The sequence below is a fragment of the Pomacea canaliculata genome, linkage group LG3, assembly GCF_003073045.1.
Source record: "Pomacea canaliculata isolate SZHN2017 linkage group LG3, ASM307304v1, whole genome shotgun sequence".
In the NCBI taxonomy this organism is placed as follows: domain Eukaryota; kingdom Metazoa; phylum Mollusca; class Gastropoda; order Architaenioglossa; family Ampullariidae; genus Pomacea; species Pomacea canaliculata.
Genome location: NC_037592.1, coordinates 42,736,447 through 42,762,101, shown reverse-complemented (window position 1 = coordinate 42,762,101; position 25,655 = coordinate 42,736,447). Strand labels below are relative to the sequence as shown.

The 25,655-nt window shown below is 39.9% G+C and overlaps 2 protein-coding genes across 4 annotated transcripts; one reads left to right on the top strand and one right to left on the bottom strand.

Annotated features, from left to right (window-relative positions):
* The first annotated feature begins 1,981 nt into the window (after positions 1–1,981).
* On the top strand, positions 1,982–15,347 carry LOC112559436 (protein arginine N-methyltransferase 9-like). 3 transcript variants are annotated; one of them, XM_025230690.1, is made up of 10 exons: positions 1,982–2,295; positions 2,547–2,786; positions 3,243–3,419; positions 3,658–3,766; positions 4,067–4,132; positions 4,350–4,524; positions 6,425–6,623; positions 9,690–10,896; positions 13,316–13,466; positions 14,354–15,347. In XM_025230690.1, exons 4-10 carry the CDS (start codon positions 3,729–3,731, stop codon positions 14,729–14,731), a joined length of 2,214 nt encoding a protein of 737 aa, XP_025086475.1. In that variant the 5' UTR covers positions 1,982–2,295; positions 2,547–2,786; positions 3,243–3,419; positions 3,658–3,728; the 3' UTR covers positions 14,732–15,347. The 3 variants fall into 3 exon arrangements, with proteins under 3 accessions (XP_025086475.1, XP_025086473.1, XP_025086474.1); XM_025230688.1 differs by having other exon boundaries at positions 4,058–4,132; XM_025230689.1 differs by lacking the exon at positions 2,547–2,786 and having other exon boundaries at positions 4,058–4,132.
* Positions 14,883–25,425, bottom strand: LOC112559437 (transmembrane protein 184C-like). The gene is made up of 9 exons (XM_025230691.1): positions 24,741–25,425; positions 24,364–24,400; positions 23,666–23,871; positions 22,405–22,479; positions 21,271–21,364; positions 20,560–20,672; positions 16,911–17,013; positions 16,192–16,366; positions 14,883–15,941 (listed from the first exon to the last, which is right to left on the bottom strand). Exons 1-9 carry the CDS (start codon positions 24,992–24,994, stop codon positions 15,562–15,564), a joined length of 1,437 nt encoding a protein of 478 aa, XP_025086476.1. The 5' UTR covers positions 24,995–25,425; the 3' UTR covers positions 14,883–15,561.
* Between the last annotated feature and the right edge of the window lie 230 nt (positions 25,426–25,655).

Here is a 25,655-nt window from a genome sequence, read left to right as displayed (position 1 = left end):
CACACACACACACACACACACACACCACACACACACACACACACACACACACACACACACCACACACACACACCACACTTACACACACACACACACCACACACCACACACACACACACACACACACACACACCACACCACACTTACACACACACACACCACACACACACACACACACACACACACCACACACACACACTACACACACACACACACACACAACCACACACCACGCCCCCCATTATTTCACTCAAGCCAGAGTTCTTCTCTTCAGAATGTCGTGCTCTAAATTAATTTGATTAAAATGCGAGTCCTAACAGCCTGAGGTACGGGGGGTGGGAGAGAGAGAAGGAGGCTGTGTGGTCATGGTCTGTGAACATAACTCCCACGTGACTGTCACATCTGATCCCTGAGTGCTGAGCCTCATCACACGAACCTTCGATTGTCCGTGGGAAGTGTTGAATGCAGTGTGATTAAATTGTTAGACACAGGCTACAGCCATGAGGACAGAGGTGAACGAGAATAGCGATGACAGATGCATCAACAGTAACGACAGAGACAAGTCTTTAGTTACGAGGGGGATGTGATAAGCTTTGGAGAGAGAGAGAGAAAGCAATCAACAAATCGTTGTTTACCAGTGGCAACAGAATAAGCAATTTTCTACATCTAGCCCTCGGACTAATTAGTAGCAATAAACACATTACCTCAAGTCACAACACGGTAATCAAAACAAAGTGATGATGATATGTACAAACATGATGTTGAGATACAAATTGATAGGTTTGTTTGCTTTTGTTGTTGGCGAGGACTAGAGAGAGAGAGACCTGTTTAATTGTGACTGTCGTTCATGGATGACCAGGCTACCAGTGTGTCCGGCAGCACGGAGGCTACTGGGCGTCTGGTGCGTTTGTCAGTGTGTTTCTATTGTTGAACCTGTTCGACACTGTGTTTTTTATTGATTACCTGGTCGTCACTGTTTTGTTTAACATGTTGCTTGTGTTGCATTGCTTAAACCGTTGTTTTCATGTAACGACTGCCTCTTCTCAATGTCTGCTCTCTAGCCTGTCCAGCAAAGTCAACCCTTGTCGGCGATGTTTCGTTCAGCCTGTGTGGGGATGTTCTCTGTGCGATGTGTGGATGCAGATAGTGTAACAAAAACATTCAGTCATCCATCGATTCATCGGCAAACACCAATAATTAAGGGCTGCCTGTCCTCTTCAACAGCTCTTTAATTTTGCTAATTCATTTTGTTGAGCTTCTCTCTCTCTCACTTTCTCTCTCTCACTTTCTCTCTCTCACTTTCTCTCTCTCACTTTCTCTCTCTCACACACACTTTCTCTCTCTCTTTGTGTCTTCGAGAGGGACATTGCCGAGTGTGGCGCAGTAGCAGTTGAAGGCTGTGTTGCAGACGCTGTGAACGTTTGAAGCCAAATATTTCTTACTTTCGTGGCCCTGGCTGTCTGACCGGCTCGGAGTTATTCCTGCATCTTGTGCCCTTCTGTCAGCAGGTCCGTCCTTGCAACGTGTGATAGAGACGCACTATAGCGACCGTTAATTGTTGCTTGTCCAGAGTCCAGTTGGAGCTTTCGAGGGACATGCGGGTGGTAAACAGTTGTAGACACTGATCTATTATCATAGCTGTGTGACCAGATCAAAGGGGGATGAGATGACCTACAGGTCACGGAGGAAGAGTGCAGGCCGGCACGTGCATTCTGTGCGTACCACAGCGAAGGTCCATGGGCACCAGTCTACACAGTGTATCTTGTCGATCTACGCCTCCTCGACTCAAGGAAGGAAGAGGGTGAGGAATTGGTTTTACGCCGAGCCAGCAACTAAGGCTTTAGCACGGCAAGGCAACCAGCCCTGTAAACATATGCTACATGTAGAGAAAGAACAGCGTGCCCGAGACGAAAAGTGAATCCCTGCCATCCAACCCGCACTGTGTCGGTGCCGCGCTAACCTCTGACCCCACTCAAGGGAAGCTACTCTAAACAACCACAATGGCCGAAGAAAGGTGCAGCGCACGATTACGAAAATATCTTTTGGAACAAGCCAAAGTGCATGCTGTCGCTAGAGACTGGGAGAGTGCATTTTCTCATTATCTCCTAGCAATCAAGGTAGACTGCACAACCGCACTGGAAATAGAAGCTGCGTTTGCTTTTTGTTTTGAGCAGTGGTTGGCTCATCTCCGAAGCGTGAAGCAAGAGGACGAGATATGCAATGCGTTTATTAAAGCAAAAACCGTCTGTTTCTTTTCAGACTCACTAATGAGCTTACTGGCCTACCAAGCTATGAGGTGCATATTTTGTTTAACATTTCGCACATTGATAGTAATGTTTGGATATATTTTAATGTTTTCGAACAATATATCTCTTTTTTACTTTGTCATTTACTTTTGGTTAAATCTAGAATTTTCAAAACTAATGGAACTCTGTGCAGAAAAGAACTCTAAAGATTACCTACTGCACACACACAGACACAAAATTACAAAGAAGTCCTGCTGTACAAAAGGCAATAAAGGCATCTGATCATAAACTATTGTTTCAGGCTAGGCCAGCAAAAGCTTGCCATTGATTTATTGCAAGAAGCAATGTCATCATTTCCAAGCAGCTTGAAGGTTGCTGAAGCCTGGGAACATGCGTCGTATGACGCTGTAGAACGCTGGCACTTCCGAATGCTTAATGATGGTTCACGTAACCAAAATTACCATGATGCCATTTTGCAGACGGTCAAAGAGCACAATATCAAGACTGTCCTTGACATTGGCTGTGGCACAGGACTTCTTAGGTGTGTGCTTTAATATTAAATTGGCACGAAATAGTAACACTTTAAAAAATCCTTCGGATTCTCTTTTCTAATTTTAGAGAAATTGGTAAAGATGTGATGAGTAAATACACCAAGAAGCCTAGGCTGTTTAAATTCTGTCCCTGCTGCTGCTCAAATTATCTCATGTTTTATGAAACACCTCTGAACTAAAGCAATTAGGCTTGTACTTGCAAAAGTGAATAATAAGATAGGAGGACTTTTTAAGTTCTCAAGCACACTTCGAGTTAAATTGTATTTCTGAATAACAGTTGTGCTTGGCTACTACATATCATCACATATTTTCTGCCTACTATCTAATGTCTGCCTACTGTCTGCTTTGTCAATTGTCTATCTCTTCTACCTTCTGCACTTTTCATTCTGAGTGTATCTTCCAACGAGTTCTTTTTGTATGGATATCTGACTGCCTTTTTGCTGCAGTCTTTATGCTCTTGAAGCTGGAGCAGCTACTGTAGCTATGTGTGATGCAGCCCATGTGATGTCAGGAATATGCACAGCTGTCATTTCAGAAAACTGCAAACCTGCAACCTCCAGTCACTGCTTGCTGTTTACCAAACATTCAACAAGTCTTTCTGTCCCTGATGACTTGCCAACATGGTAAGACACTTGCAGCCATTTCAGAAATGCTTTACCGTGTTTACCTAAAGAGTATATGATGAATAGTTTGTCCCACACGAAGGGTGTGCCTTCACAATATGCAGTGAAGCTCAGTTGGAGATATGTACAGAAATAATGTAAAGAAATTGGACCAACCATAAAATGGACTTGCTCATCTGCATGAAATGTTTTAAACCAAAAGACTATTCAACAACAATGTGTGTTTGTTATTTCACAGTCAGGATCTACTGGTCACAGAAATTTTTGATGTAGCGTTATTTGGTGAGCAATGTCTACCAACCCTTCTTCATGCCTGGTCACACCTTCTGTACAACAGCCCAGACAAGGTCAGACATTGTTATTGACAGCAAACATCATTCAGGGATACTACAGAGAAATGTGCATTCACAAGATGCCAAATATCCACTTAGATTTAGTGCTATTGTTTCTTGGCTTATTGGATTTCTCTTTTTTTATAATGGCAGTCAATTCAATTATTTTTGTGTTGAATTCTTCAGGCATTGACCTTTTTTCTTTGTGCTTAAAACGACTGGTTGGTGGAGCACAACATGAAGACATTACCAATATATTTATTCTTGATTCCATGCAGAATGTTTCTTTAACTGAATTTGTTCCAGAAAAGCCAGATCATACCACAGGGTGCCAAGATGTTTGTGCGCTATTCAGTGTGAAGAGATCAGGAGAGAGAACTTGTAAGTATAGAATTTTATGAAACTTGAATGTTTAAAGTTGTTTTTTAGTCCTAAGAAATCGACTTTAAATATCATTTATTAATTACACATATAGCAATTTATGTGCCAAATTCAAACTGTTTACTTGGATACCAGTCATCAGATGGGTCTTTTTCTCTTTAATTTACATTTTTCAGACCATAATAGTAACTTGCAGTGTCTTCTTTTTCCTCTACAGTGTTAATTTACAGAATGTGCCTCTTCTGAACTTGGCAACGCTAAACATATTGGGAAAGACAGCTTTGGTTGAAGGTGATCCCTACACCTCGGAGAACTTGTTCTTTATCAGAAACAGTTACAGGTTATTGTCTCCTATCCAGCATCTGTTGTGGATTGACTTCTCTAATCCCGACGTAAGTTCACCAAAATTCCTATGCTAATACTTTTTCAACAGAATAAATTCGTCAAGGACACAGAAAACAAATCAAGGAAATGAGTTAAATGAATTTTTTAGTGTTCATGTAAGTGTGTGTGTGTCCCCACAAGCATAATTTTCATAGCGTGCTTTGAAAAGGATAATGTACACACAAGATTCACTTTAGCTGAAGGTATCACACTGCATAGAGAATAATGCCTCTTATCACGTAAGCACTTTTTTTTAAGATAAAAATGTTTCAACAGATCAACACTTTTATTCTATGACCTCCATATTTGCAGTTCATGGCAGTTAACAATACGCATTTGCATATAGTCACTAACTAATACAAATACATATTTGTATATAGTCATCTGCTAGCACAAATATATATTTACTTAGTCATTTGCTGGCACATATACACATTTATATGTATTCATTTACTGACACAAAAATATACATTTACATATAGTCATTTGCTGACACACATGTGATTTGCTAGTCCTTTTTCACACCCTTTTGTAATACCATGTTACTCTCAGCTCTTGTTCTTGTTATTTGGTCCTCTTTGTGTTTTTCCGTATTTGATTTTATTGTTCGTTTAGTACGGTTGTTTATTGTTTTATAGTTCATATATTATTTGTTTGTTTTCCTGTCCCTCGTATGCTGTCCATGTTTCATTCTTGTTCTTAAGTGCTAAGAGCTTAGTCCTTGGGAGTGTGAGTATGCACTGTAAAAATTTTGCATTTTTTTTTTATTATTATTATAATTTGAGACTTTGTGGTTTACTTTTTTCGTAATTAAAAAGCCAAATTTACTTCCTGTTTTCAGATGTATCAGCCAGCACTTTTCAGTAGATCAATGATTACAATCATTCTTATTTACACTATTCTTACGTTTATGTTTATTCTAGCAACATAGGTATCTTAAGCTTAGTAAATATCAGCAAGAAAACATAAACAATGGCTTAATTCATTCAGACATTTTGTTTCTTGTGACTAAATAGCAAGCAGTTGATACTTGTTTCTGATCTATAAGCCATGCAATCTTTACATTTTCTTCTGTGCAGGGTGTGCGGTTCATCACTAGTTGTTGTACTAGAAAGTTTACATTTCCAATCTTGCGTATACATGATATTAACTGCACACTTGATGAGAAGTGTATTTTTCCTGCTTCTTTCACCATAAATTTTTCCCGATTGCATCGTGATCACTAATACTTCCTCAGGTCCAGAAGAGTTGACAATATGCCCTTTGGCGCACTATTTTTAATATTCTATGGGTTCTTGTTTATGTTAAGCGCCTTGAGCTTGCCTTAATGGTGGAGAAAGGCGCTGTAGAAATCAACCTTATTATTATTGCTAGGCTATTTAAAAAGAAAAATCATGGCAGTTGATCTTTCTAGGTTATTTGGGGGAAATGAATAGACAAGAAGTTAAAACCCTGGCAATCTAAATGACAAGGTAAACTTCCTCCGATTGATCAAACTGTCAGGAATGGTACCTGACTTCATTGAGGGGAAGGGGGGTAGGAAAGCAAGGAAGAGGAGATATGTGCCACCCTCAAGTAAAACTGGCTTTTAAAAAACATGGAATCTTTGATGTATCCTTTCTCAACAACCAAAAAAGGTTTGGGGTGACCTTGTGAGGATTTGCTTTCTTGATTATTTACAAAGAATAAACTGAGTGGCTCAGAAGCTCCTAAGAACTAACATTGTTTCACAAATAGATTTCTTTTAGGTCAATACATATAACTCCTGTTTGTGTTTTATAGTGTTGATTCATTTTCCAGGTATTTATGTTTGTAGTGTTGATTCATTGTGCTGGTATTTGTGTTAATAGTGTTGATCATTGTTCAAGTATTTGTGTTTTTACCTATTGCACACTGTGCCTGCTGCAGGCATTGGAAGCTCTCACACATCATAGTCATCAGCTGGCTCTAGATGTCTGTACAGATGGGTGTGTGGATGCACTAGCTGTATGGTTTGATTTACATCTGACTGAAGGCTTGACAGTTAGCACACAGCCAAATGCCAGAGGCTGCTGGGAACAGGCCATTTTTCCTGTCATGATGAAAACTGCAAGTCCCAGTGGCACTTGTAAGTGTTACCTGAAATACTGATGTTGCAAGTCTCACTGATACTCATGTCACTTAGATACTGATGTTGCAAGTCTCTTTGGTACTTGTAAGTGTTACTTAGTGCATATTTCAGATCTTATCTACCAGGCTGGTATCTCAGATATACTTACCTTCCAGGCTGGTATTTCAGATCTCAAATTTAAAAGTGGGGGTCTTTGATCCTTGTATCTGCCTACAACTTGCATCTGAGGGCTGTACTTGATGGACATGCTTCACTTACCTCTTGTCATGTCACCAAACACCCCTCACCACCTGGGTTGACTGTCCATAAACAAATACTAAATGCTGCTAAGCATGCAGTCATTCACACTGTTTAGTTGACAAAATTGGATTGCTCCGTGCTCACATCAATACTTGTTCGTCGAGCCTATTTAGGACCTGCAGCCACCTGTTGGGTCGCACAAAAAGCTGCAACTGCCCACGGTCATTGCAACTGCTTTACTACCTAAATCCTTCAGTGAGTTTTTTGTCCACCAGATTCTTGACATCCATGATAAACTTGATCAACTGCCTGTCCTGTGCTCCCCTCAGCTCTTGCTAACCACATCGGCGATCTTGCAAGGCCAGAGTGATCCTTTGCTTTCTTGCAGCTGATCTCAAAAAGTGAGCTTAAACCCATCATACTCCAGTCGAAATCCACAACTTGTCCACTGGACCCAGTTCCCACCCCACTACTGGTAAACTGTCTCAATGGCCTACTCCCTGCCCTCACAGAAATAGTAAATGATAGCTTGTCCTCTGGCATCTTCCCAACTACCTTCAAAACAGCCTTAGTCAAACCACTTTTAAAAAACCCTACCCTCAACATCAACGTATTAAAGAATTACCACCCAGTCTCAAACTTGCTGTTTCTTTCCAAAATTCTTGAGAAAGTAGTTCTCAGGCAACTTCTATCCTGTCCCAATTCTGAAAATTTGATTTCTCCATCACAATCTGCTTATCATCCTTTTCATAGCACTAAGACAGCCCTGCTTAAGGTGACAAATGACATTTGGTCTGCTCTGAATAGAGGTGACATGTCATTTCTCACCATGTTAGACCTGTCTGCTGCCTGTGATGCTAGAGATCACACTACTCTCATTCGTAGACTCAGTAGTCTCTATGGTGTCTCAGGCTCTCCACTCAACTGGTTTCAGTCATATCTCTCAGATAGGACTCAGTCAGTTATAGTGGAAGACTGTGTGTCTCCACCAGTCTCTATTAAATCAGGAGTCCCCCAAGGTTCTGTACTTGATCCCATCCTCTTTATAATATACAGGAAGCCACTTACTACTCTGTTTCAATCTCATTCTATATCTAATCAACCCTTTGCTGATGTATACCAGCTTTTCTCCTTCTCAGGCACACACATGTGATCAAGAGAGTGTCAAGAATTGTATTTCTATTAGACAATGGATTACCCACAGCAAGTTAAAACTAAATGATGAAAAAACAGAATCTTTAATTTTTTCAAAGAGGAGAGCCAGAGTTTACTTCACTGCCTGTCTCTGTTTGGGTAGCTGATGATGATGTTCCTTTTGTTACTTCAATTTAACTTAGGTTACATAATGTCTGCTGACTTGTCTCTTGATGAACATGTCTCTCTCATCTGTTGTTCTTTGCCGCAAGATCAGCTCCATTCGCTATAATCTGTCCATCGCAGCCACCATAATTCTTATCTGCTCATTTGTTCTGTCTACACTAGACTACTGCAAGTCTCTTCTTACTGACTGTCTACAGTCATTGATAAGCTTCCGAAAGTCCAGAACTCAGCTGCTCGCCTCCTTTACCACACTCTCAAATGTGAACATGTCACACCACTTCTTCACTCTCTTCATTGGCTACCAGTTAAAGCTAGAATAGACTACAAGTTCTCAACTCTATGCTATGAATTCTTTGAAGGCTCCTTCTCCCAACTACTTTACTGAAATCTTATCTGTCCATACTCCTGCCCCAAACCTTGGCTTCTCATCAGACTCCCGCATTCCGTCATCTCTCCCACAAAGACAATGGACGTCCTCCCTCTGTGCTGCTAAGCAGTGGAACTCTCTTCCTCATCATTTTCTCCACTTTGACTACTAGGCTACATTCACATGTTCTCTGTAAACATATCTGTTCACTAAGTACTATCCCTGAATTACTATTCTTAACTCCCTGGCAATACTGTCTGGCATGCTAACCATCACGTAATGACTCCATCTTACACTGTTAATAGTATCTACATCCCTTCATGTCTTCATAAATTGCTTTACATTCTACTATTGCACCTCATCTTTATGTTGTTCAGTGTCTATAGTACCTCACTGTCAACTGCTGTTATGTTTACACTGTTTATAATATCTACATCCCTTCATACCTTCATCCATTGCTTCATGTTCTACTCTTGTGCCTCACCTTTATGTTTTTCAATGTGTCTATATGTACCTCGCTGTCCACTGGCTACTATCTTTCATTTATAATTATTGGTTTGCGCACAGAATGCAATCTGTCTTGGTCATGATGCTGCGCATTATAAGTTCACATTATTATTATTTGCTACTAAAGTGATGGATGCCAAGAAGAAATAGTACCATGCTGAACATAAGAGGAGAAGAACAGGCTTATTGTTCTGCGGCATATCTTCTTAAATGATAGGGAGCTAACAAAGCGCCTGATTATGGCCACAAAGATTCAACACCTCAATCAGAAGCTGGAGCATTGTTCCTCAACTTGGGGTGTATTTCAGATTGTGAGTCACAGGAATTTCGGGCAGGGAAATGCACTGTAGAAATGTTATTATTATTCTCAAGCTCCACATCATTGCTGTACAAAGACTCATCCATTCTCAAACCATGTTTCATGTTGTCACTTTGTATACAGGCTTGCATGTTTTCAAACCATGTCATTTTGTCATGACTTTGTACATAGATTCACACATTCTAAAACCTTGTGTCACTTTGTCACTTGGCTTTGTTCACATGCTCACCCATACTCAAGCCTCATATCATGTCATTCATTCTCAAACCATGTGTCATGACGTCACTTGAATCTGTTGCCCTTGTTGCAGACTACACTCCAGCAGTGGTGAAGACAGGGGATCAATTGCAAGTCGAGTGCAAAGTTCGTAACAACTGTCTGCACATGGAGCTGCTAAAAGTTAATTGTTCTGGTTTGTCTGTGAAGCCTTCACAAGCTGACTTTTCTAATCCGATGCACAACCACATTCAGCATCAGTGGAGAGACTGTCAGAAGCATAGCTCTACAGACAACCCCAAAAATTTCACTCTCTTGGGGGATCATCATCTGACTGTCAGTAAGACACTGGGTGAAAAAGAGAACTCTGTGTGTGCCAGTTCATGCAGCAGAGGAGGAATCTCAAATAAAACATGCTGTTGTGAGACTAGATGTGCAGAGACAGGCCTTTATGAGATGTGTTACTGTGATACAAACCATCATGAGACTAAGAGATGTTACAACATAAACTCTGGGCATCATCAAGCAGGCAGGCATGTAGCCAGCATTGGTCCAGAGAATAATCTTGGTCCATCATCTGAAGGGACAGAAAACATTTTGACTTGCAGAGACAGCTGTTTTTTGCACACTTCTGAAGACAGTCCAGATAACATAATGAGCAGTACAACAGTAAATGTGGAGAGCAGTATAACAGACAGTGAACAACACATTGTATGCAAGGTGAATGGGGAGGGCAGTACAACAGACAACAAACACAACATGGTTTATAAGGTCAGAACTTCTACATATGGTTCTCTTGATGAAAAAAGAGAGGCTGCTCAGGAGCAGACCTGTAACCACTTGAGGACTAGTCAGCATGGTGGATATACAGGTGATAGGATGCCTGTCCATCAAGACACTTTCTTTATAGAGCGAGAAGTCATTCGTCAATTCAACAATCTTAAGTGTAACACTCTGTTTCAAACTGCTCTTCACTATGCCAGGGCTAAAATCCACAGCCAAGGAAGGGTTTTGAACCTTTCAGCTGGCTTTCCACTTGCTGGATTGCTTGCATTGAAGCAGGGGTTTCAGCATGCCTGTCTCCATGTTCACCCTGACCTGGATGGCACCATGAGACATGATTTGCAAATGCTGGCTTGCTGCATTGCACAACATAGCAACATTTCAGGGGAAGAGTGGAGCTGGTGGGAGCATGGTGACCCGGTCACTGGGGATGAGACTGTGGATGTGATTGTGGCAGACCTTGTGGATGTGAATGGATCGCTGGACTGCAGGCTTGTTGAAGAGCTGTTCACATTCAGGTACAACACATTATAAAGTACAGAACTATGGTTGCCTTGTTGTTTATTATTTCTCCCAGTATTTTATCTGCGTCCATTTCAATATAAATCCCAGTACTAAAGCTGATGGTAAAGGACAGTTCATCAAGATTTTCTCAATTTTGTAAAGATGAGAAACCAGCAAGAGCTCAAATTCCTGAATTGTTGCTTACATCAGCAACTTAACAGGATTGTATAATTTTAATTCTAAGGTAGGGGTGGGGGAACCTTTTTTTTTTGTGTGTGCAAAGGGACGTAGATATTTATAAAATCCTTCATGGGACATAGGCATACATCATTTTAATCTACAATACTTTAATAATAATAACATAGTTGATTTATAGAACTCTTTATCCCACCAATAAAAGTAACTCAAAGTGCTTGATGAAAAAATGTACACACCGAATAATGATGACACATACAATGCATACACATGCAATAGAACATGCAAACGTCTATAGAATGCCATATGGCAGGATGAAAGATATACCATCCATCTTTTCCAAGCTAGCTTAATGCACTTGAAGAACTGTAAGCAAGGCTACAAATGCTACCACACACATTCACACCACAGTATCAGTAAAGTAAAAGTATATAGCACCCCATCAGAGGCGGCGTTAGGAACATGCGGGGCCGACCATCCGCGCGAGGCCGGGGTAATGGAGTACGTGTATCAACATCCCTATTGATATGATGCCAGAAGCACTGATTTATAGACAGATAGGTGAATTTGACCTTGAAGAAGTCTGATTTTAAAGAGCCCCTCTCAATATTTTTCCATTTAACACAAGAATATATTTTAAGTTGACAAACTCATAAAGATGATCTCAGTGCTGAAGCGCACTTCGAGAGCGGGGCCTGGGGCGGCCACCCCACTTGCCACCCCCAACGCCGCCGCTGCACCCCATCCCTGCCTGTCTGGCAAACTTTCCATGTCTAATAGAGTGGCGTAGATTATAGCAAAGCCAAAATGTGTACTCCATGCCAAAGGGTGGCATGTACATATAGTATAAACCACATTCCACAGTCCACATAGCAGACATAACTATATAACTAAAGTAAACATCTTTCCAGTTAAATGATTTGATGTTGCAGATTATCAAGCACATCAGCTGGTTCCATATTGAACAGCATAGTAAAGACCTTCAATTCCATTTGTTTTTTCTCAGGTCCTTAAAATCTTTCAGTAAATGCCTCGGTTGTGCAAATTCCCCATCATATTCAAGTGTAGTAGGAGGCTTTTGTCATTCCAGAGTGGGGAAACTTACTGTGTTATTCCCTTCAAATTGCTCTTTCCACATCCTTAATTTAGCTTTAAATAATTTCATGTTTGAGAGCAGGGAGCTGAGAAGCTGGTTTAGGACCTGCACCTTGATGTTCAGCTCTGAGCGATGTTTGGTAATGTCTACCATAAATGCCACAGCCACATGCTATCGCTGAGTTCCTTGACATGTTTTCCTTAATCTCCATGAACTGCTTGACTTTATCCCGCAGTTCGTAAAACCTCATGAGCATGTAGCTGCAACTAGGCCACCTCACTTCACAGTGATAATAAAGATCAATATATTCAGAGTCAAGATCATCCAGTAACTCCTTAAACTGGCAGTTGTTAAAACCTCTGCTTTTCACAGAATGTTTGCATGACACTACTGTTGACATCGCACTGGTGAGCCATGCACAGAGACTTTCTTCATGTATAATGCCATTAATGGCACCTCTTGCAGTGCCATGCATGACTTCCAGTAAGAGCAATTCTTCTCTCATGTCAAACTCTACAGTCATACCATGAACGAAAACTGTCATTTGGGCAGTATTTGTTATAGCCATTGTCTCATCATATGCCAGAGAGAAAAATTGGAAATCTCTTGCAGAATTCTTCAGTGTTTCTTCAACATATTGTTCTAAGTCAGTAATCCAATCTGAAATGGTTCTCCAAGACAAGCATACACTCTGAAACAATTTCATTTTTTCTGGTGCTAACAGCTCTACAGCAGCATGATGCACTCTTTCAGAAACTCTCCCTCTACATGAGGCCTCGGTTTCTTTGCAGTTAGCTCACTTACTGCTTAACTCATCAGAATAATGTAGTCTCTGGTGAAAGTGGCTTGCTGTGATTCCAAAACCACTGAAGGGCACTAATTTTATCAAGATGCATCTGGCCTTCCAACTCACTTAGTGTAGAATTTTGAGTAAGCCATAAAGTCTATGGAAAAAAACAAGGTTAAAATAGAGAAATAATTGTTATTGCCACCTTTTGTTTACAAGAATAAACTGTTTAATGTAAGATTACCAAGTCTTCAAAACAGCACAGTCCAGTAGTACTTTAATAAGCATGGTTAATATTGATGTGCTAACACTGATTTTTTTTCTGCTTTTTTTTTTTTTTGATATTTTTATTAAGCTGCATCTTGAATCGGGAAGGGCTAGTTATTCCTCAGAAGGCTGACATTTTTGCTGTTCTTATCGACTCTTCACACCTACAGTCCATGAGCTTTGCCTCAGACAGCAACACCCTTGGCTATTCCATTTCCACCCACATCAATGCATTTAAGGTGAGCAAGACTGTCTAGAAGTTGTATGTATTTGTGAAAAACAAACTACTGAAAGTAGTCCTTATAGCTAACCTAAAAGCATTAAAGTCCTTGATGGTTTGATGCCCCTTCTGTCTGTGACTCGCTGCCTGAGAGTTGACAAGTGCTATGTCCTTGGAGTGTGTAAGCAGTCTTTCTTCACAAGACTCACTCTCAGCCCTACAAGCATTCAACTCTAGCTAGAGCAACTACAGACTACAGTCCCTGACGAAAAACATCAACAAATCGACGAAACATTGCTTGGCAGAGGATGCCAGCACAGACATAGATTGCAGGAAAGGAGAGGGCAGACCAGCTGGCAAAGAAAAGTAGAAGAGTTGTCAGCATCAAGTTTGTCATTCTTGGAAAAAAGTGCACTAATTGCAAACAAAAGAAAAAAATTAGTTCTATGCCAAAAAATAATAAATTTGGCCCCTAAACACCCCTATACATTTCAGGGTTTGGGGTTCGCCTGCCTTCCTACACCAGACAGCAGAATTCACTGCCCACACAAGACAGGCATAGGACACAATCAGTCAAGCATAGAATAGCAAAAAACACAGAACTTTACTTCTATGTTTAGTTAAATGACCTCTCCACTGTTGATGCTAATGTTGTGAACACTTGGTACAGGATATGTGTATGTTGATATATCAGTCTTGTTTTGGATACTGGTGTTTAGCTAGTGTATGGAAGGTACATCATGTATTTTTTATATCCGTAAAGTGCTCTGAGATTTTCAAGGAACAATGCAGTATAAAGAGGCTTTATTATTCATAATAATATAAAACTAAATAACTAAATTGAAGTGTTTCAACTTTAGGCTTAACTGAGTCAAACTCTAATTTAGTCACATTTTCTCATTGTAGACTCACACTTTCCTGGAGCTTGACATCCACACTCTTCCACACGAAGAGCTGACAGATGTTTGTCACATCTTCCACCTTAATCTTCAGTCTGCCATCTTGGCACAAGACTCGTCCTCCATGAGTGCTCACAAGCTTGAGGTGGAGTTCAGCCAGAGCCGGCAGCTGCCCATTAGAGTTCGCAAGACAGGTCAAGCGACAGCCATAGTTTTCTGGTTTAACTTGACCTTGGCACCTGGAGTTCACCTGTGCACACTGGATACAGAAACTCACTGGAAGCAGGCAGCGTTTGTTCTTGATGCCAGGCAGGTGACAGAGGGAGATGAGATGATTCTAGAAGCCCGGCTAAGCAAGAGCTTCCTACACTTCCAGCTTCTGTAGTCTGCATATGGTGAGAGGTGCTGTGAGAAACGAGGGTGCAGCCTTCATATCCTGTTGAGTACTTCCGGAAGCTTGTGTAGAATATAGCATACAGTTACTTCAGGCGCATCCCCACACACACACACATTCATGTTGACAGAACAAATTGATGTTCCTTTCTCTGCCTTTGTTTTGCTACAACAGGTAACAAGTAAACAATACAACAGTTCCATTTTTTTCCTCGTGAGACATACTGTTTTTGATTTGTACTAATAATCCAAAAGGTAAAAATCTAAGCCTATTTACAACAATGCCATGGTAAGGTTAGATTATCACAAAAAAGCTCACAAATCAAACATTAATCCAGTGTAGGCTCTCCACTCAAGTAGCAAGAACACCTCCAAAAAAATGTATGGAATATTTAGATGAATCAAAGTACTATTTTCTTAAAACATTTTACTTTGCCAAAGTATCATTCATTACTACAGTCATAGGCTTTCAGATACAAACATAACCCTTTCAAGGAGATAACGAGAATTCAAACATCCTATGTTGTTGATGAAATGTTATGCATGCATTTCTATGCAGTATCTGGTACTCTTTTAATATTGCTATATCTGTATAATAAAAAAAAAAATTAAACATTTGGATGAAAAGCTTCTGTAACTCATCATTTAGAGCAAAGTAAATACAAAATTTCCCCAAAAAAAATCAAGCAGTTTTAATTATTTGAAAGCACAATTTGAGATGACTTCTGCACACATAGACTTCTGCATGTTGGTTTGGGACTTCTGATGTTTTCACCAAGTCAGCAATAAATTTGTATCACAGTATGCAGCTCTCTCTCCTGTTTAAACTAGCTCTTCTGTTGGCTTGTCCCTCCTCTCGCTATCTTTAAGAAGTGATTCAGCAGAGTTCTGTTGCACCTCTTCAACACTATTGCTAAACTCTAAGTAGTTGTTCATGCTAGATGTGGCTGACTGGACAAGGAATGATTCACCAGATCTCTCCCACTCGGCTTCAGAAATGCTGTGAGAATCATAGACTCCTGGTTCATTCCCTTGTGCTTCCACAACAACAGGTGGTGTGGGTGGTCTTCTGTTCACACTAGAAAGATCACTTGAGTCTTTTGAAATAGATGAATCGGCAGCTGCCAACAAAGGTGTCTGCTCTGTTGAATCATTTCTCCTCCTCAGCAGAGCCTGGCTTGCCTTCTTCTTGGCTCCACGACCTATACAGAAAGAACCATGAAAACAGGTGGCATGGTTTGCAACATTTTGGAGGAAAAAATTTTACTGTTTATTTAAACTAGTCACAAGTTGTTATAAGCAAACAGATTATTTCACAAAAGTTACTTTTCTAAGAAATCAATCAGAAAGTATGATTATCTTCTCAGGGAGATGGGAGGTTGATTTTCTTTCTTCCCTTGCATTTTTTTGGTGCAATAATGACCAGTTAATCGCGAAAAGACCAATTCTCACCAAGATAGCGAGCATGGTCAACAACATCCTTTCCCATGTCTCTCACATCCCACATGCTCAAGAAAGACCTGAAGCAATCCTCATGGAGAGCACCGTTGTCAATAAAAGGGTGGTGGGAAAAGGAGTATGCAAGACCAACAGCACACAAGAACATCTCAATGCAGATCAAAAAATTCTGAAATGAACATTGGTGACAAGAACATACTTATAAATCATCATCCTACTGTGGAAGCTCAAATCTAAATTTTTAACCAGTTTTTTAAAATTAATTTTTCTACCTACTACATGTTAATGTTTTATATTTTCTGATGTACCCCCTTTTCTATGTTGTATTCTCTGACAACTTCTCCATGCTATTCTGTTCTACCTTTCCCATGTTTGTGTGTTGTATTCTTTGTTCTACCTACTTTCTCATGTTTGTGGGTGCAACAGTTAGCACATGTCACTAATATAGTGAAGGTCAGTTGCCCTGGGTTCAGCTCTCATCTCAGGCATGCTGTTTTTCTCTGCATGTGGCATTTGTTTACAGGTCTGGCTGCCTTGCTGTGATGTAGCCTTAGTTGCTGACTCAGCGTAAAACACCAATTCCCACTTCCCTTCCATGTTGTTTGTGTTGTATTCTCTAAAAAATAAATCTTCCTCCTTCATATTCAGGTAAGACCTTTCCTTCTGTTTTTATCTAATTGCTTATAAAAAATAAGAAAACAAGTGCAAGTTACCTGCAGTCCAAGAGCTACTTGATGAATGTTTTGATAAAAAACCCAGGCACCATCCTGTGGGATAACATCTAGCTTTGTCAGAACTGCAATCACTGTTGACTGCCTAAAATTTCAGTCAAGAGAGGCAAAAGAAAAACTGTAGATCTTGTACAAACATTCTCTTAAAAGCTTAAAATTTTCCTAGACTACAATGGCACCTTTTTGAATAAAAAGGATCGTGACCATAACTGTGGCAGGACACATTGCTACTTTTGATGTGAGTGGAAATTATGAAAAGTCTACCTTACCACCAACCTTGGATTTTAACAGTGTTGTTCTTATTGCCATTCCACAAGGCTTCCTGGACCAAAACATTCATATGCTACATTTCAAACATTTTCAAGACCATCCATTGGAAAAGATAAAGGCTAAGACAATAAACCCCTAAAGAACACCATAATGCTAATAGGGATCGGCAGGGGAGGGCATTCTGTGACAAAGGTACTGGCAGGGCCCAGTGCCCACCTGTTCATGACTAGGCTGACTTACTGGCTGTGGTGCACTTTAAGAGGTAGATGAGCAAGTGCAGAGACATGACTAGGAATATTTGCCACAAAAGAAACATCATGTTGGGTCAGTTGAGGCCCAGATCAAAGGCAAATGTGCCCCCTACACAAAGGATCCAGGGCAGGGATAGCAACAAATGTGCTACTTGAACCAAAGCAGATATTAAGTTGAGAAAAGGAATATCTATTGGTACTTGGAACATCTGTAAGTTACACCAGTCGAACAAAAGAACTGTACCTGCAGGACATTGTGGGACTGGCAGAGGTCAAATGGTCAAGTTACACCAGTGTGACAAAGTGAAACACTTACATATGAGCTAGAATGGTACCTGCAGGACATTGTGGAACTGGCAGAGGTCAGATAGCCATGATTTGGGGAGACAGGAAGTGATGAAGGCCATAAACTCTGATACAGTTTACTCTGCCAGACACGAGGATGGTATGGGCTTCGTCATACATGGGGATGTGGTTAAATAGAACTAACCAATATGCCGCATATGCATGTGAGAAAGAGAGAGACAATCGTCTTTTTGGGGGATGAGGGGATTAGGTATGTGTAACTTTACAGGTGTGAGTTGTGACAGTTTTTGGTATATTAGAGGTCTCAACAAAGGAAGAATTCTATCTTTGTTGTGGACAGGAGCAGCAGAAAGACGTATTGGAGTCACCATCAGCTGTATGATCCAGCTGGCTAATCTCCATTCACATCTCTGCCAGAACTCATAATGTCTCCAAATATATGCCCCAACGTTCAAGCACAAAGATAAAGTGGAGGAGTTTTACAAACAGCTAAACAAGGTTATAAAGGCAGTAATGAAAACAGACATCTTCATCGTAGTTGGTGACTGCAATGCCAAGGTTAGCCCAGACACCTACTACCAATGGGCAAGAATGGTGGGTAAATTTGACCTTGGCAAAACCAACGACAGACTCCTAGAGTTTGCACAGAGCCATCAACTCACCTTAGCCAATACCCTATATCCCCACAAGAAATTGAAGATGGCAACTTGGTACTCACCAGATGGACTGATCCATAAGCAACTTCAGCGTGCTGCCTAGATGCTTCAAATCCATACCGCCAAGGCAAGGATATTAACAGCGACCATCGCTTTGTCTTAATGTGGCTGTACTGCTCAAATATCCCCAAAATTCACTTTGTTTTAGAGAAGCTGCAAGACCCGAAATCTGCAAAAATCTTCAAGGTCGAAGTTGGAGGTAAATTCGCACTGAACTTGATAGACTGTGATATAGACACCCTTGCTGGAAACATAAAGAGGTGCTACTGTCAACAGCCCAGGAAGTGCTAGGGCGTCAAAAGAGGAAGCAACAGCCATGGGTCATGAACAGCATCCTAGATCTCTGTGACCAAAGGAGGATGTTGAAGAGAAAAAGAAAAAGCAAACCCTAAGCAGCTTCCAAATGCAAAGAACTGTGGCATCAAGAAAAGGATGAAGGCAGCAAGGGATAACTGGACTGAAAGCTCAAGCAGGGTGGGGTGAAATAATAAAGGCCTTCACTGCTCTGTGCCAAAGAGTCTGAATACAATGACCCAGGGATTGGTTGCAGTCACCAGTCATATCCTCTGAAAAAAATATATCAGCAAACACTGTGAGAACTACAGAATAAACCACTCAAGTGGTCGCTGAAAGTAGACTGTTGAGGAACCACTAGCAGAAGAACAAAGTAGTTTCACACCAGGCAGGAGCTCGTTTGATCAGATCTTCAACTGTTGCATCTAGGACAGTGTCTGACACAGCATAAGATTTACTTCAAAATACAATCTTCATAGTACCAATCCTGCTGTATGAATATGAGATGTAGACTTTGATTACCAACATGGAGAGAAGAATCCAGGCATTCGAGAACAAGTGTCTGAATAGTCTGTTCCAGATTTCATACAGGGAACACATAACCAATGACTGTATGAAGCATGATTGCCACATTTGTAGGTTACTAGGATCTCTACTTGTAACAGTCAAGCAGCATAAGCGGGTCTGTTTTGGCCATATTACCAAGCACAACACTTTGTTGAAGTCAATGCCATGGTGGCCAGAGGAAAAACTGGCTGATGAAGATGAAGGACACGACACACGACACATTTTTTAACATTAAATTTTTTTACATTAAAAATGTGTCGTGTCGTGTAATGAAGATGAAGGAGTGGACTGGTGGTTGTGTGCAGGACCTGCTCATTATCGCCAAAGACCTCATCAGCTGCCATATCTGTCCACATGCTCAGTCAATGGGGAAGCAGACAGCAGAGTGGTTAAAACATTGACATCAGAACTGAGAGTGTGCTGGTTTAATGCCTGATTAGTGCAAAAAACTTCCCCCAGTCGACCCAACTGGCAGGAATGGGTACCTGACTCCACAGAGGGTTGGGTAAGGAAAGGCAGCAAGGGAGAGATGGGCACCACCCTCACGTAAAACTGACCCCAAGAAAAGTAAGTCTCCAATACCTCACCCTGCAACGACCTGAAAAGGTTAAGGGATGACCCCTACTTACAATGACCGATACCACTCAAGGGACAAATGATTGACTAAAGACCATGTGTGCAAGTGTATGTAAAAATGGTTCTTTCAAAGATGCATAAATATATACATAACTTTTGGAGAATATAATACTGATAATACTTATTGTTAAATTAAAATATTTGCAAAGACAAGTGAAGCTACCAACTGGCAAAAACAAGGAAAAGCACCTCAGGACTACACAGTACAACCCAGCTGTTGGACTGTAGATGCAGGACAACAAACTACATAATAATAGAACAAAGTCAAATGCATGCTTCCTGTCAAAACTTGCAGTAATCTACAGTTCATTAAGCATGACATAATTTTCAACCCAAATCAGCAAACAAAAACAAAAAATTAGTAAGTTTAATGCAATAAAGTCATTGCACTCAAATGCAGCGTCTAATTCTAAAAACACTAATATGTGTTTGAATCAATATAAATACGAATATTTGAATGAATAAATCTAAATGTGTTTGAATCAAAATAAATGTGAAGATGTGTATGAATCAATATAAAGTACAATTCTGAGGATAACAAAGTAGCATATATGTATAAATGTAAATGATAATGTATTTATAGTTACTGACCAAAAGGACATGAAGACCACAGCTTTGACACAGAGAAATTTTGCTAAAGGTCTCACAGGTTGAAGTTCCTCGCGAGCACCCTTGTAAAATAAGACCAAGCAGTACATCGCCAGCTGAAAAGAATCAGGTAGATGATGTCATCAGTAAAGATAATCACAGTCCAAGCAGGAAGATTACAAAGATCAATCACCAATCACTGTCTCTTGCAAGGCAACCTCTTTAATGTGCCATGTATTATATCATGTTGCAGGGCTTCTGCTAAGGCTAAATTCTTTGGGGTCCCAGGGACCCCTTCAGATTTTTAAGGGGTCCCTGTTCTTCGCCCAAATTTGAATGGGACCCCATTGACGAAAATTGAAGGGCTCCTCTGAACTTTTAATGCGTACTGTACGCAATTTTTTGCGTAAGCAGAAGCCCTGATGTTGGATCCCTGTTATATTGTCATATATTACATTATCTTGGATCTCTTTAGTACAGGGAAGTACACATCATAAATTATAGCATTACCAAACCCTCATGAAACTTTACCATAAATCATAAATAATCCACTACCAACATCTATCTCAACTGTTTAACTCACTGCATTGCCACCACTCACCTGCTAAATCCACAAACATCATTGCCTGTCACACCAAATAAAATAAGAAAGCTTTAAAAATGACCAATCTTAAATAATCCCTGTTTTCCAGTATATCAGCAGGAAATGTTTACCCCTTGTGAAATGTTGTTGATGATCACAATATAGGACCAGGTATTCTTGAAACTGAAATCTCCTTCACCATAAACCCCTGCCCATTCAGTGATCCTGGGTGGGAAACAATGTGCATCAATGTACACTACACAGAAATGGTGGAAAATAAGACCCCCAAGTGATGCAATCATATCATCACTAACAATATAAACCAACAAAATGAAAAAAATATATATAAACGGGAAAATAATATGTTTAAAATATTGTTGTGGTCTAAAAGACGGTCATTAAATTAGAGCCTTAAACCAGAACCTAAAAAACCAAAACCTTAAATCCAATGGAAAAGCCCTACTCTCTTTAGAAATGAAAAATATATGTCAGTGGGATGGACCTAAACAAGTAAAAGAGCCAGTTGTAAAAAAATTTCTGGCCTTGTCAACTGCCACATCTATCCGCATGCCCATCCACCCTACAGCAAGTACCAGTTAAAGGTCAAATGACTGACATATACTTTGCATGTTTAAAATTTAATGATTCATCTTAAACGGGCGAAAACATTTTTAAAAAAAGCGCCCACAAGAAATTTTGCCTTTCAATCCCCTCCTAATAATAATTATCAAAGAAACACACAAACACGCAAGGTACATTTGTTAGCCCTGTTCACGTGTAACACTGCAATTGGGATAAGGGATTTGGCAAAAGCACTCTTCTTGGCAACAAGTTGTTTCCATTTGGAAATGATAATGTACTGGGTGAGAGGAGTCAATGATAATACTGACAGCTTGTAACCTCACAGACCCAGTGTATAGATCACTTAGCGCTTTGTGATAATACTGACAGAATGCTGAACCACACCAACAAACTAAACCTGAGAATGCTTTTGATCAAGCTGCAATACACTGATTGTAGAACAGGGCCACTGACACCAAAATTCCTTAATTGCCTTAATAGAAACAGGCGCTGGTATGCTTTTCTGAATATGATATAAATGTTTTCCTGAAAGAAAAGCTTGTAGTCCAGCTATGTGCCTAGGTACCTGAAACTTTGCACCTGTTCTACTGTCACATTGCCAGTAATCAATACCATGTTGATAAATCAACAGCCTACTTTGCAGTAGCTGGGATTTATATTAAAGTCAGCAAAGGATTACTTACAAAGCTAAGATAGTCATGGCTGGTCGAACAATAGTGTACTGAAGTGTTCCATGCTTGCATCTTTTCAGAAATTTCCTGTAGTACAAAGTAATAATAAATGTCATCTCTAGCAACAAAAAGGGTGTGATACCAACAATAATAAAGTAGATTTATATAGTGCATTTATTAACTGCAGAGTAGACTCAATGTGCAAAACAAAAATCTAAATACAAATTCCAAAATAAACAGCACATCTTCAAGCACAGACCATTAGCAATTACCAAGAGACACAGGAACAGAAATACAAGGCAGAAGAAATGCTGCACACAAGCATGCCACATCATCATCATCAACACACAGCATCAAAAAAATAATCATAAGGTTGGGCAGTCATGATGAGGCACAGTACAGATTGTTAGTTGAGCTATTTGAAAGAGATGAATCTCAATGACAGAGTAATCCTAGCCTCCACAACTCGAGAGGTTCAGCCTATGTGTTAATGCATGTCCAAATGGCAAAGAAGACAGATACATGGTTGTCCATGCTTGGCGTGCACACTGATTGCTAGTTGAGACGTCATATCAACAAAACAGTACATTAAAGATCAGAGGTTTCAGTCTATGCAGCTAATACATCAATCCAGAATCTAGAAGCAAATAAATCAAGTGGTGTGGAGATGAGAAAGAGTAAAATAGGCAATCTGGTAGAGATGGCACAAATATGGCTGTTAAAACTATTAGTTGACACAAACAAGCTGGCACAGGCGTAAAAAATAATCCTCAAGCAGGTAGCAAAACAGATGAACAGCTGACATTGTAGTCCATGAAAATCACTAGTAATAGAAAGAAAAAGAAGGATGAGATAAAAGAGCAGTCACGCTCAAGTCAGTTAATTAGGTAAAAGGGACATTTCTCTCATTTGATATATCTGTATAATATTAAATATTTTACAATCATGCAATATACTGTATTTCAAATCCTGTTACAATGCACAGATCTAAAAATAGATTAAAACCTATCGCTACTTGTTTATACTTATGATCACATTAAAAAATGGTCTTTTCTGTTATGTTATTTACATGATGTTTGCAAATCAAAATTTTCAACCTGTTATCAGTCTTCTTCAGGCCCATGTACACATCATATAACCATACCACAACACATTCATATCTACTCCACCAAACAGACCCACATACAATCATGTTTGAGGTTTCCATGTGATCTTCATCAATTTACGCACAGTCGTGTTCTGAAATAGACCAGCTTTTAAATGGAGTACTTACTCCCCGGGTGGCCAGGGCTTGGCACAGCATGCCGGCACGATATGTTTAACAGGTGGCTTGTTTTCCAGCACAAGTTCAAAATGTGGGTGCTCACTTTCAAGAAAATTAAGAAGATAACGCATGAAGTTGTAAATAGCATAGGCCTCATAACATTCACGGACAGTGTCCAGATAAATGGCTGCTTCTGGGAATCTCAAGGCAAACCACTGTAGAGAACACAACAAAACAGATCAAGAAGTGATGCAACTGATGAAAGTTTTGTGAAACATGTACATCAAAATCTCAAAATATATTCAAATTATCTACTGTCTGCTCATCAACATCCATTTTGAGAATGAAATGTTTACTCTTCATGGTTATTTTGCTTACTTTAGTCTTTTTTAATTTTCTATCGATGTTTCATTTTTTTTATTATTATCAAATGTAAGGTGACCAGACGTTTTGGGGGCGAAAGCGGGACACGTGCCGATGATGGTGTCGTCACCGTCAAAGAACGACGAAAAAAGTGATTTTTAAAGACAACCGGGACATTTGATGGACTTGCCAGAAAGCCAGAAAGCGGGACATTGGGCGTCCCGCCCGATTAGCAGGCGGGACACGAGGTCTAAAGCGGGACGTCTGGTCACCTTATCAAATGCATTCAAAATTCACAAAAGGCAGGTCATGACTTTATGGTCATAAGGCAAGAAGTCACTCACCGCATTAATTGCATAGATTGGAACCATCCACAGAACCCTGCAAGTTATAAAAGAGTGTCTAACAATTAAGCACAAATAAACATTAACTTGTATTTGTTTTAAGACATGGTAATATACAAACAATATACAGAAGATCGCCAATTTTTCAAATAAGGCCATGAAAACCATTTAACACTGATCAGCTATTAGCAACAAGCAGTTTCTAAATGTTTGCAGTACACCTCATACAGGATGGTAAGAAACATTTAGCAACAACCATATACATCACTATCATAGTTATACTGGAGACCATGTACATTATTTTTTTTTAAACTGTGTATAGACTATGCTTAACAGTTAGTATTGATTTAGTTATTCCTATTCCAAGAACTATTTACCTGATAATATGTCGTTGTAGATCTGGCCTAGTGTAGTGAATAATATGTTGCAAAATCTCCCAAAGAACAATAGGGACTGCCAGCATGACAAATATACCCCCAATAAACCATGCTAAAACATGCTCTGGTGCTCCAATCCTTTGCAGTTCAATAATACACAATGGTATAGCGACTCCAAGCCCAATAAAGTATAATGTTACACAAAGTGGTATGATCCAGCGTCTCCATAAACTAAAACATGTTAATAAATCCATGATGCAGGTAACCACCAGTCAGATTACAGGAGTATGTTTTGGCAATAGTTGCCCTCTGGTATAAATAAAGTCTTAAAACAAGCAATAGGACTGAGTAACATATTTCATTCATCAGGTCTGCTGCCGTGCCTAGTAGCAGGCTGAAAACTTCTTGAAATTATCTCATTCTTCTGCTGGTCTTTGACTTTACTTTTATCAGCCCTTATTAACAGCAGTGCTAAGCATACATACGCAGCAGCGTATCTAATCTATTTCTAAACGCGTTAAGACTCAATGCCACGACAACATAGGCTGGAAGTCTGTTCAAAATCTAAACATTTCTAAGACCGAAGAATGATATGTTGATGTCATCTTGAACCCTGCCTCACAACAATCGTGCTACAGCCATTTTGTTATCATGTGACCAAGCGAGAGATGTTTGTAGTCCAAATGAGTGTCACGACTGCCGGAAAGCTGGAACATTTTAATTTTCAGCTTAAAACTATTGTTTGTACTACACTAATACACGCTAAACTAAACTGGGTGTCTCTTTTATAAATTACTTTGGATTTTTTTTTAGGTAAGCATTTTGAGCTGTTTCCCATTGCATATCGCGTGATATGATATGTAAATGAAGGTCATAACCTATAACCCGTGGACAAGTTATCTCATGTTTTGATGA